Consider the following 12,874-nt stretch of genomic DNA (forward strand, 5'->3'; position numbering starts at 1 on the left):
TAATAAAATCCAGGAGGATATATTAAACAAGAGCAGTGCTACTCCAGGAGGTAGTTCTGTTTTCAGCTGTTTAGCAAGCCATGAAGACTATCATCATCATCATGCAGAGAAACTCTGAATATCAAGTGCCTGAGACAAGTTAGTTCAGGAATTCTTACTCCCTAGGCACTTTATGGCATGTATAATATCCTTAACCTGCTTAGGAAGTATCTGCAATGTGAGAGTCTCTAGCTGAGAGAAATATCTTGAAAACTGCATATAAGCATAACGTAAGTTGTAGAATTGTGTAGCGCACTAAAAATCAAATGAACTAGACAGCGAAGATCCTGAAGTTTCAGGCTTATTTTTGGCCCATGATGACACAACGAGATGAGATTTAGGGCACAAATCTCAATGTTTTCCCAAAAAGAACAATTCCATACATTAAAGTATTTCAATTTGAGGGATGAACCAGTAACCCGTAAATTTGACAGAATGGAGAGTTCTTCAAGTAAAGGGCAATTTTGTCAAGATTAGCTCAATGATTTCACCACTTATAATGCTAGACAAAACAAGAGGGTTTTGATACAACAACAACAATCAACTGGAAAAGCATAGCATTTGAAACTGCTGCTTTTTTTTTTTTTTTTTTTGTAAAGTGCGACAGAATGGAAACAGTGACATCATTGGGTTGTTATAAAATGGACCCTCATGTCGAGGCTGTACATGTGGTGAACTGAAGAGGGAAAATATAAGTACGATTCCTATGATTTGCAAAATATGTACAAAATACAACTAGTGAGTTTTTGTCTTTTTTAAAATTTATAAATTTTTCCCATATTTTGCTTCTATTATATTACTAGTTTCTTTAGTCTAATTTTTATATATTCCATTAAGTTAATAAGAAAATACAGAGGTCAAATGAGAGATACTAAAATATTATACGAAAAAAAATATCGTAAAGTCCCTATAGTTTGAAAAATACAACTAATTTTGTCCCTATATTTTTAAAAATAAAAGAAATATTTTCGTCATTTCATAAGGCATTTGATGGCGAAAATATAAAAATTGAACGAAAGCATAGTCTGACGAAATATACCATAAGGATATTTTAGTCTATTTAAAAAAGATAAGACGGATTAATTGTATTTCATAAACCGTAGATATTGTACTGTATTTTTTCAGTTGTAAATTGTAAAAATAATGGTTAATAAAAGGAACTGATATATGCCCAAATGCTGACTAATATGACCAACGTTGCGCGCCCCTCCATTCTAGTTTCTTGAGATACCTCAGCCTTCTGCGTGCTCCTTATTTGACTTTTCAATTTGTTTAAAACTTGTGATTCTATCCTATCATTGAAAGATAATTCTTTCTATTTTATATTCTTCAATAAGCCATTTGATTTGTAGTTTGAGGCAAAATAAAGAATTTAGGATTACCAAAATCCAAACAAATCTCTGCAGAAATGTCGGAGACAAAAAATAAATAAATAACACGTGCATATTGTAAATGAATAAACAAATAAATAAGGTAAACAAATCAAATCTATGGATTCAGTAAGTTAAAGAAGAATAATCAGTAAAAGATTTGAACTCAAACCATTAATTGCAGAAGCAAGTTTCTGAAAAGGTTAGGTATACTGCACTATAAATGAAAATTAGATTAGTGTTGGTAGCATTTTTATATCTTTCATTTTCTTAATCTCTCATTTTCAAGGCCTAAGGATATAGATAATTAGACAAAAAAATAATACAACTACATTTGATTTTTCATATATATATATATATATATATATATATATATATATATAATTAGAGTCATACATTATCTTTTGGCCTTAATTTGACATTGATTAGTAGTTAATTAATTAATAACAGAAAATAAAATATATATAGTTATACAAAGGACTGAAGTGATATTATCTTATTAATTCATTAATTAAAAAATAATAATCTTTTAAAATGGTGAATTTTTGGTTCATTTAACTCAAGGTAAATCAATAGGTCTCATATTAAATATCACTTTAATCCTTTAATGATTTAAGTTTTAAACTAGAGTGTCAATATATTACATGTTTTCAAACGGGAGTATCTGGGATAAAAGATCATTTTAAAATGATTTTACAACAAGTCGCATAGTTGAGGTATTTTTATAATTTAAATCGTTATATATATTTTAAAATATCTAAATTTTTTCTGTTTTTGTGTCCATCTATAATTTTATTTAATTAGATATTCATGGTGTTTGGAGACCTAAGAATATATTTACTGACTTTATTCATGAATTTTGGCCGCTTTTTTTTTTTTTTTCTCTCTTTCTTTATAACAATCATTCGTGACGGTACTTTTTTATCTCCATAATATCTGCAGTTCATCAGTTTTTTCACGGATAAAAAGAAGGCAAAAAAAAAAAAAAAAAAAAAAAAAAGATCATGATAGTCTAGCAGCTAGAATTGGTCACTTTTTTGAATTTTTTATCTATTTAGAATTATTTCTTATAACCTCATATTTTATCTCTTATATCCATGTGTATGGAGCTGCAAATTTAAAGTCAATAGTAAAGTTGCAATTGAATTAAATTTTGAAAATGCTGAAAAATGAGAAAGAAATCATTTGATTGGAGAGGGAAACTGTTAAACATGTGCATCAGTAGCTGATTATTCTACGGAGTTTCAGTAAGATTATCTAGTTCAGTTTCCTTAGCCTATTTTTTAGGAGTTTGTTATTTGACCATCTTTACTAGCTGTTACTGCTTACTAGAGTTTAGCTAAGTTTGTTGTTGTTTTTTCTATTTTTCCTGTTACGATGTTGTGTATTTAAGCAATGCATCAGTGAATAAAATAATCATCTTTCTCAATCCTTCACTACTATTAACCTTTTTTTCTTCTCAAAGATCATTAGTCATTTACCAACATATTGGTATTAGAGCTCTTTTTATTAAGGATCTGTACGTGAGCCAAGAGAAACCCACCATAAAACCTTAGGTTCCTAGATTCAATCCATAAAATGGATTCTGATACAGCACTAGCACCACCAGTGTTTAAGGGTGAAAATTACCAATTATGGGCAGCCAGAATGGAAGCCCACCTAGAGGCGAATGATCTCTAGGATGCTGTTAAGGAGGACTACGAAGTTACTCCCTTGACAAATAATCCAACCATGGCTCAACTGAAGAGTCATACTTTAAGAAAAACAAGGAAGTCGATGGCAAAAGCTACCTTGTTCGTTGCTGTCGCACAAGAAATCTTTACAAGAATCATGAACCAGAAGTCAGCATTTGAAGTTTGAAATTTCCTCAAAACTGAATATGAAGGAGATGAAAAAGTTAGAGGAATGCAAGTGTTGAATCTGATTCGTGAGTTTGAGATGCAATGAATAAAGGAGTTAGAGACAATCAAGGAGTATACAGATAAGCTTCTTAGCATTGCTAACAAAATAAGGTTGCTTGGTTTTGAATTTTCTGATTCTAAACTTGTTCAGAAAATACTTGTAACTATTCCCGAAAGGTTTGATGCTACTATATCATCCATGGAGAGTAGCAAAGATTTGTCAAAGTCACCTTAGCAAAACTAAACAATGCTTTACAGGCTCAAGAACAAAGGAGATTGATGAGGAGTGAAGGTTCTGTGGAAGGAGCATTGCAGGCTAACTTACAAATCAATCAAGGAGAGAAAGACAAGAAGAAGAGTTATAAGAAGAGCTTAAATCCACGTGATACAACTAGCAGCAGCAAAGGAGAAAAGAAGAGAGATTTTCCTCCGGCAAACATTGCGGCAAAAAGGGTCATCCTCCTTTCAAATGTTGGAAAAGACCCGATGTGAAGTGTGGAAAGTGCAATAAACTGGGGCACCATTAAAGAATATGCAAAAGCAATTTCCAGCAAAAGGACGATGCCCAAGCAACAAGCGAGCAAGAAGAAGAACAATAGTTGTTTGTAGCATCTTGTTTTACAAGCACCAGCTCAAGTTCAAGTGATTGTTGGCTCGTAGACAGTGGTTGTACCAATCACATGACCGGCGATGAAGAACTCTTCAGAGAGTTGGATAAGTCACAAATATCCAAAGTCAGAATTGGTAATGGTGACTACATTGCTGTCAAGGGAAAGGGAATTGTCGGCATTGAGAGTTGCACAGGTACTAAATTAATTTCTGATGTTTTGTATGTAGCTGACATTGATCAGAACTTACTGAGTGTTGGGCAACTAGTTGAGAAGGGATTCAAAGTCTTTTTTGAAAACAAGCAGTGTATGATCAAGGATGCTTATGACAATGATGTCATAAGAATTAAAATGAGAAGCAAGATTTTCTCACTTGATCCGATGGAGGGGGAACAAGTAGTTTATATTGCTACTACAACTAGCATAGAGACTTGGCATAAGAGGTTAGGTCATTTTCATCACGCAGCAATTTTGAATATGCAAAAGGAGTTGGTATGTGGTTTGCCTCACATTGAATCCAATCTACCAATCTACGAGGTGTGTCAATTTGGTAAACAAGCAAGACTTCCTTTCCAAACAGGAGCCTGGAGAGCTACTGAGAAGCCGCAACTTATTCATACAGATGTGGCCGGACCTTATAAAACTCCTTCACTCAATGGGAGTAAATACTGCATTGCTTTTATTGATGATTTCACAAGGATATGTTGGATCTATTTTCTCAGGTTTAAGTCCGAGGTTGTAGGTGTGTTCTTAAAATTCAAGAACTGGATTGAAAACCAAAGTGACTATAAAATTCAAGTTTTGAGGTCAGATAATGACAAGGAGTATACCTCCAATGAATTTGATAAATTCTGTGAGAGGGCTGGAATTGAGCATCAACTTACAGCTCCATACACTCCACAATATAATGGGGCCAGTGAGCGAAAGAATCGAATAATAATGGAGATGACCAGATGCATGCTTTATGAGAATGATCTTCCGAAAGAATATTGGGTAGAAGCAGCAAATACTGTTGTATTTTTGCTCAACAGGCTTCTCACAAAAGCAATCAATGGAAGGGCTCCTTTTGAGGCATGGTATGGTTATAAGCCACAAATAAAGAATCTGAAAGTATTTGGCTGGTTGTGTTTTACTCATGTGCCGTAGATCAAACAAGGCAAGTTAGATAAGAAAGCTGAGCCTAGCGTGTTTATCGAATATAGCTCAACATCTAAAATTTATAGAGTTTTTCAACCTGACACAAGAAAAATTCTAGTAAGTAGAGATTGAACTTCATGGAGAAGGAAAAGTGGTGCTGGAGAGTGCGGAAAACCAGCAATTTCATGATCTTCAACATGATGAGATAGTTGATGATCCTTTTGTACAAGGCACCAGATCACTTACTGGCATATATCAAAGATGCAATGTTGCTGTGCTTGAACTAGCAGGATATCAAAAAGTAGAGAAAGATCCTAAATGAAGGGTTGCAATGTAGGAGGAGCTTGCTATGATAAAAAAATCAGACCTGGGAATTAGTTGAAAGGCCTCAACATCAAAAGGTGATTGGAGTAAAATGGGTGTTCAGAAAAAAGGAAAATGCAGATGGCTCAATCAACAAATATAATGCAAGGTTAGTGGTAAAAGGGTATGCTCAAGTTTTCGGAGTACATTTCTTTGATACTTTTGCTCCTGTAGCGAGGCTCGACACAATCAGAATGCTACTAGCCATTGCAGCATAAAGGCATTGGAAAATCTACCAACTCGATGTCAAGTCAGCCTTCTTAAATGGCTTTCTAGAGGAAGAAATTTATGTCGAGCAACCTAAAGGCTTTGCTGTGAAAGGAAATGAAGAAAAGGTGTATTTGTTGAAGAAGGCGTTGTACGGCTTAAAGCATGCTCCTAAGGCCTGGTATAGCAGAATTGATGAATACTTGCTCAAAATAGGTTTTGTCAAAAGTCTTAGTGAGTCCATGTTATACGTTAAAGATGACAAGAATAACTTTATGGTGGTTTCCTTATATGTGGATGATCTTTTAGTCACTGGCAGCAACTTTGAACTTATACAACAGTTCAAAGAAGATATGATGCAAGTGTTTGAGATACAGATCTTGGAGAAATGTCTTATTTTCTTGGAATGGAAATCAAGCAGAGACAAGGAGAAATATTCATCTGTTAACATAAGTATACAAAGGAGATTCTGAAGAAATTCCACATGGATAATTGTAAGAGCATGAGTACTCCTATGTGTCAAAAAGAGAAGCTATGCAAGGGTGATGGAACTGCAAAAGTGGATGAGTCCATATACAGAAACTTGATTAGTTGCTTGATGTATCTCACTGCAACAATGCCAGATATCATGTATGTTGTAAATGTTCTTTCAAGATTTATGAATTGTTCTAATGAGTATCATCTCAAAGCTGCAAAAAGAGTTCTCCGATATGTCAAGGGAACTTTAAGTTTTGGTGTTAAGTTTTATTTGTCATAAAGTTTTGAGTTGCAAGGCTACTCAGATATTGATTAGGCTGGGTCTTTGGACGACATGAAGAGCACATCTGGTTTCTATTTCAGTTTTGGTTCAGGGACATTTACTTGGAGTTTGAAGAAATAAGAGGTAGTTGCACAGTCTACCACTAAGGCAGAGTTTATAGCTGCAACAACAGCTGTTAATCATGCTCTATAGCTCAGAAAAATTCTGAGTGATTTGTACTTGGAACAAAAGATGAGCACGAAAGTTATGGTGGACAATCAAGCAGCCATCGCCATTTCCAACAATCCATTTTTCCATGGAAAGACAAAGCATTTCAGTATAAAATTATTCTTTATCAGAGATGTTCAGAAGAATGGAGCAGTTCGACTTAATATTGCAAGACTGAAGAGCAGTTCACAGACATATTCACTAAACATCTTGCCAAGAGCCGATTTGAAGACTTGAGAGAGAAGCTTGGAATTTGCACCTACTGATACAAGGAGGAGTGTTAAACATATGCATCAATAGTTGATTATTCTGCTGAGTTTCAACAAGATTATCTAGTTCAGTTTCCTTAGCCTATTTTTTAGGAGTTAGTTATTTGACTCTCTTTACTAACTGTTACTGCTTACTAGAGTTTAGCTAAGTTTGTTGCTGTTTTTATATTTTTTCTGTTAAGATGTTGTGTATTTAAGCAATACATCAGTGAATAAAATAGTCATCTTTCTTAGTCATTCCTTCACTACTATTAACCTTTTTTCTTCTCAAAGATCATTAGTCATTTACCAACAGAAACTCCAATTACAAAACAACTTATCGACTTTCTGCAACCACATTGGGGCCTCACCTTCCTTAAATCATTTACATGGGTTGTTGTTTTAGTAGATCTTATAAATATATAGGGCTGTCTTTTCTTTATGCATATTTCACTGTTTCTATTTAAGCTTATGAATATTTTTTGCTATTTTTTTTTTTACCAAATTTCATTCATTATCCAAGGAGAACAGTTGAGATTTATAAATTTTTTTGTTTAAATTTCATTTGCTATTGATGTAATTTAGAGAAATTTTTATGTTAAAGATATATCCTTGTCTCTTTCCGTTTTTATGTCAAATTCTTTTGGAAGGATTTAAAGTGATGCGGTACAGTAGTTCAAGTATTTAGTTGTGCAATGGGAAATTGTTAAAGTTATTTTTAATTTTGATAATCTTCGTGCCTTTTGGAAGAGTTTTAGGATCCTTTTATTTTTTAAACTGTAATTTGTCAATTACTAATAAATTATATACAATTTTAGTAAATACATTAATAACATTTTTATAGTTTTATATTTAAAATTCATCCAAATTCATAACATTTATTTCAAATTTAGTTTCATAATGTATCTAAATTATTATGAAAAAGTATCAATCATTTATATTATGTTAAATCTAGATATAAAAAGTAAAATCAATATTTTTTAAATTTCAAATATTATAAGAGTTAATTATTGTTATTAATAAAAAAATTTTCAGTATAGAATTGCAAATTAAAAACTTATCAAAATAATTCAATGATAATAATTATCAAATAATATGTACATTCCCGCACGCGAAGTACGGAATCATGACTAGTTAATTAATATATTATACTAAATCATAATATTTTTTTAACTAAAATAAATTCATTTATTAAAAGAAGAGTACATAAAATAAACTTACTAAATCAAACCTAAAGATGCAAAATACATAAAATATCTAAGAAAATAATAAACCATACCCTAATATAAAAATAAAGATGGAAGATACGTAAAATATCTAAAAAAAAAAAAAAAAACCTAATATATATTAATAGCTGGAAATAATCTACAGCCGTTAGTGCCTATTATAAATCATACCCTAAAACTTTTTCGTTTCTTCCTAATAAATTATAATAGCAGAGTCAGAGTGGATCCTAATATATATTATTAATTATCAAAATTGGAAACATTGTCAAAAGACAAACTTATCACAATCTTAGCAAAAGCGACTATTATATAAATATAGTAAAATTTGGTGGATTATAATTCAATAAAAAAAAGTTAATCAATAATTTAGAATTTCAATTATTTTTCGCCTTTTAAACCTGAAAAATTAATTAACTAAATGACACATAAAGCAATCCAATTAACAGTGAGTCTACGAAATTAATTAAGTTCCACTGCTATATATAGAGAGAGGGGTTAAGAATTGAATCAAGTGTAGTTATCAACTGCTGATATAGTTAGTGCTCTGTGGTCTTATGGCTTTGGTTACTGAAGAAAACGTAGATGAGCTACTTAAAGCTCAAACTCATATGTGGAATCATACTCTGAAATTTATAAAGTCCATGTCTCTCAAGTGCGCAGTTGAATTAGGCATTCCTGATGTTATTAATAACAACCATGGCCAACCCATGCCTCTCTCTGATCTTGTTTCTGCCTTACAGGTTAACCCTGCTAAAACTCATCATGTTTACCGTCTAATGCGACTTCTTGTTCATTCTGGTTTCTTTTCTTTACAAGAAGAAGGCTATTTGCTTACCCCATCCTCTGTTTTTCTTCTAAAAGACACTTCTTTCAATTCAATACCTTTTATCTCTCTTATGCTTGACCCGATTCTAATGGACCCATTTACTTGCTTGAGCAAATGGCTTAAAAACGATGATCAAACACCATTTGTAACTGCCTTTGGAGAGTCACTATTTGAATATGCAGGGCATGACATTAGGGCTAATAATATGGTGAATCAAGCTACGGCCAGTGATAGTATTTTTCTTGGTAAGGTGGTGACTGTTAAGTGTAAGGAGGTATTTGAAGGGTTGGATTCTTTGGTGGATGTTGCAGGTGGCACTGGATATATGGCTAGGGCTATTGCTAAAGCTTTTCCAAATATAAAGTGCACTGTTTCGGATCTTCCACATGTTGTTGCTGTTGCTGATTCGCAAGGCGCCGAGAATTTGAATTTTGTTGCAGGTGACATGTTACAGGCTGTTCCTCCTGCAGATGCGGCTTTGATCAAGGTATGCTATTTCTTTTACTTTTTCTGAGCTTTTGACCATAATATGTACAATTAACTTTCCATTTGTTTATATCACTTGTGTTATTACTCTTTAATTTGCTAACGCAATTGATTTGATAAATAGTGGGTATTGCATGACTGGGCTGACGAAGATTGTTTGAAGATACTGAAGAATTGCAAAGAGGCAATAACAAAAAATGGCAAGCGAGAGAATAATAACAAGGTCATAATCATTGACATGGTGATGGGAAACCAAACTTCAGATGATGATTGGACTGAAGCTGAGCTGTTGTTTGATATGGAAGAGATGGCATGTCTCACCGGCAAGCAGAGAGATGAAGAAGAGTGGGCAAAACTCTTCTTTGATGCTGGTTTCACCAAATATAAAATTAACTATGTGCTTGGTCCTAGAGCTCTTATTGAGGTTTATCCTTGACCAATTTCCTAGTTAACTATCAGAGCTTTGTGTTTGTAAACAAAATGGCTGTGGCCATAGCCATAACAGCCTCAATAAAGTTTGTATGCCCAAAATAAATAATTGTACCTTTTCAATGCAAGCGTTTGATGAGATTTTTTTCTTATTGTTAATAAAAGAGATTTCCCTCTGTTCTTTGAGATCGGTATGGTTTTTTAAGGATTGATTTCCTAAAAAAACAAAAGAAAATTCAAAATCACAGACAAAATTTTTTAGCCCATAAATCACATTCAAGTTAGCTTAACGATCTCACGAAACCAATTTCCTGAAATTTTCTCACCATATTTTTGGGAAAGAGCTGTTAGTCAAAGCCACACTTTTAGCAATTGTCAGCAATTGGAGAGATTATTTTTGCTATAATTCAACATATAGTTTTGCTTCAAATAAAGAAGAAAAGCCAAAAAGGTCAATGATCAAATTATGTCATGTGTTATGCTTAAAGTAAAACAACTAAAACCTTTTTTTTTACTAATTTCTAGTTTACGAGTGTGCTGATAAACGGCGGTAGCCCCTATTTCCTATTTTTTACATTTTCTTTTGCTTTTTTCTTTTAATAAACTCATATCCATTATTTCTATAATAAATCTCTCTTTTTGTTTTGATTTTTTTATTATTTATTTATTTACATATTTGAAGTGTTTTTTGTTCCTTCTTTGAGGGTTTATTATTAAATAAAATTAGTATATTTGATTTTATTTAGTTGGAAACTTTAAATCTTGATTTGGAGGTATAGATATTCGACCAATAGAGTCCGATAGTGCAGTCTGTTCCTCCGTTGATGCTATTGATGCATAGTGGCGGAAACTCATCTGTGTTCGTCATATGTTGTAAATACTTGGAAAAACAATCCAGTTATAGAAGATCCAGAGGAGTTATTATTTTGATGTCCAAATCAATTAACGAAATAAGTGATGCTGTGAAAATTTATATCTTTTGTTAAGATCAATTCCAAGTGAAAAGATATAGTATTATATTTTCTAATTTTTATTTTCATTACTCAAAAAAATATAAATTTTTTTACATTTTTTAAAGATCAACAAACTCTATTAGCTACTCATAGTTAAGTTTTATGTCTAGTCTATATCATTATTTGCAATTCTCCATATTATTATTAATGAAATATATTTTTCTAAAAAACTATATTTTTTTAAAAAATACTAATAAATTATAATAGCATAGTAGATCCCATTTAATGACCTATACACATATGCTTGTAAATAAATATATACTGTATTTATTTATTTGCGACATCCTTATCAAATCTAGCAAAAGTGACAAGGATTAGGTTATCACAATCTTAGCAAAAGTGACTATTATTCAAATAAAAGCCAAATTAGGTACTTTATATATATATATATATAGTACGCCGGCGCATTGCGGGTTAATATATTATTATATATTCTATTTTATAGTTTGTAATTTCCATATAAATCATAAGATGATAAAATTATTAATCTCCTTCATTTAGAAAAGGATTTTAAGCCCATAATTTAGGCTATAATGTTAATAATAATTATTTTTTTTAATTATTGCAGTAGATATTTTTTAAAGTTATCTTTTCTTGTCCATTTCTCAATTTTTTTTTTAAAAAAAAAATAATGAATGCAAATTTGTATTTCATAAATCTTGACAATATTATTATGAATAATAAATTATTATGCATTTAAAATCCAACTAAAACTTATTCAAAAATAATGCATTTTTAAAATTAATTTAAAACTAATGGACCATTTAAGAAAAATAAAAGCTAAATTAAATATAATAATTTCAGTCCATAAAAGATATGTCAATATTATAACAAAAATAACATTCTTCTTCTGGAAATAAAAAATAATAATAACATTTTATTTTCATAAAATACACCAAAAGCGAAAAACATAAATTAAATGAAAATTACATATAAAAAAAGAAACTGAAAAATTGGCAATCGGAGAATATTAAAAGCCCATTAACAGGAAAAAAGATGTTAAGGTATTCATCCACAGTATTGTATTTGACATGAAGGTAAAACTCTGATGCCTCAACTTCAAATGATGCTTCAATCTTAAAGTTGGTTTGATCTCTCTCTATAAACACAGAGTGAATCCAAACATAATAAATTGAGGTATAATAAATACATAAAATATATTAAAAAATAGATCAATAAGCACATATTGGATGCAATATACCTTAAAATAGTGGACCAATTTTAAATTTTCTTCAAGAACACATTTTATGTCAATCAATTCATTCATGACAAACGTAACAGCTACATTTTTCTTCTCTTCAATTCCTATCACCAAAATAATATCATTTCATAATCTAAGCCAGTTTAGAATGTACATATGTGAGGTAATGAAAAAAAAATGAAAAAAAAAAAAAATTTTAGAATGTACGAAGCATCCCTAAGTCAGAAAACTTTCTTCTCAATATATATTTTCCCTTGTGCAGTTGGGGTTCTCTTAAATAGAGAAAAGAAAGAAGAGGAATTTTAGCATTTAAAGAGAGATAAGAAAATCTCTTAAATTTGAAATTAAAATTTAAAATTTAATATAATTATTATAAAATCTCTTAAATCTTAAATTTTAAATTTAATATAATTATTGTTATAGATAATATATAGATAAAAAAATTATAAAAGAAAAAATAATTGCTAAGAAAGCAGATTAAAAAATCAAAAAATTTGTAAAAAAAAAAAAAATAGAAATGTTTAGATAGGAGAATGCCAAGTCTGCTGTTTAAAGTTTTTTTTTTTATTATTTTTTTATTAGGATTGAATCTATATATATATATATATATATATATATAGATTAAATGGAAAAGAGTTAATCAATATTTTTCAATTATTTTTGGCATTTTAAACCCGAAAAATCAATTAACTAAATGTAATTAATTAAATCACACATAAAGCAATGCGACTATAAAATTAATTAAGTTCCACTGCTATATTTCTACCAAAAAAAAAAAAAAAAAAAAAAAAGTTCCAATGCTATATATAGAGAGAGACGTTAACAATTTAATTAAGTGAAGGTGTCAACTGCT

At 30.9% G+C, this 12,874-nt stretch overlaps 1 protein-coding gene across 1 annotated transcript; it reads left to right on the forward strand.

Moving 5' to 3' along the window:
* Positions 1-8,596: 8,596 nt before the first annotated feature.
* On the forward strand, positions 8,597-9,993 carry LOC105636475 (trans-resveratrol di-O-methyltransferase). Its single transcript, XM_089725122.1, has 2 exons — positions 8,597-9,379; positions 9,503-9,993. The coding sequence occupies exons 1-2, from the start codon at positions 8,621-8,623 to the stop codon at positions 9,812-9,814; spliced, it is 1,071 nt and encodes a 356-aa protein (XP_089581248.1). The 5' UTR covers positions 8,597-8,620; the 3' UTR covers positions 9,815-9,993.
* The last annotated feature ends 2,881 nt before the right edge of the window (positions 9,994-12,874 follow it).

This window comes from Jatropha curcas, chromosome 8 (genome assembly GCF_041381405.1).
Source record: "Jatropha curcas cultivar XTBG-Jc1 chromosome 8, XTBG_Jcur_1.0, whole genome shotgun sequence".
NCBI classification, from domain to species: domain Eukaryota; kingdom Viridiplantae; phylum Streptophyta; class Magnoliopsida; order Malpighiales; family Euphorbiaceae; genus Jatropha; species Jatropha curcas.

Coding starts and splice junctions, on each gene's coding strand:
- LOC105636475 (XM_089725122.1), top strand. CDS start 8,621: ATGGCTTTGGTTACTGAAGAAAACGTAGATGAGCTACTTAAAGCTCAA. Junction 9,380..9,502: donor CAGATGCGGCTTTGATCAAG/GTATGCTATTTC, acceptor TTTGATAAATAG/TGGGTATTGCATGACTGGGC.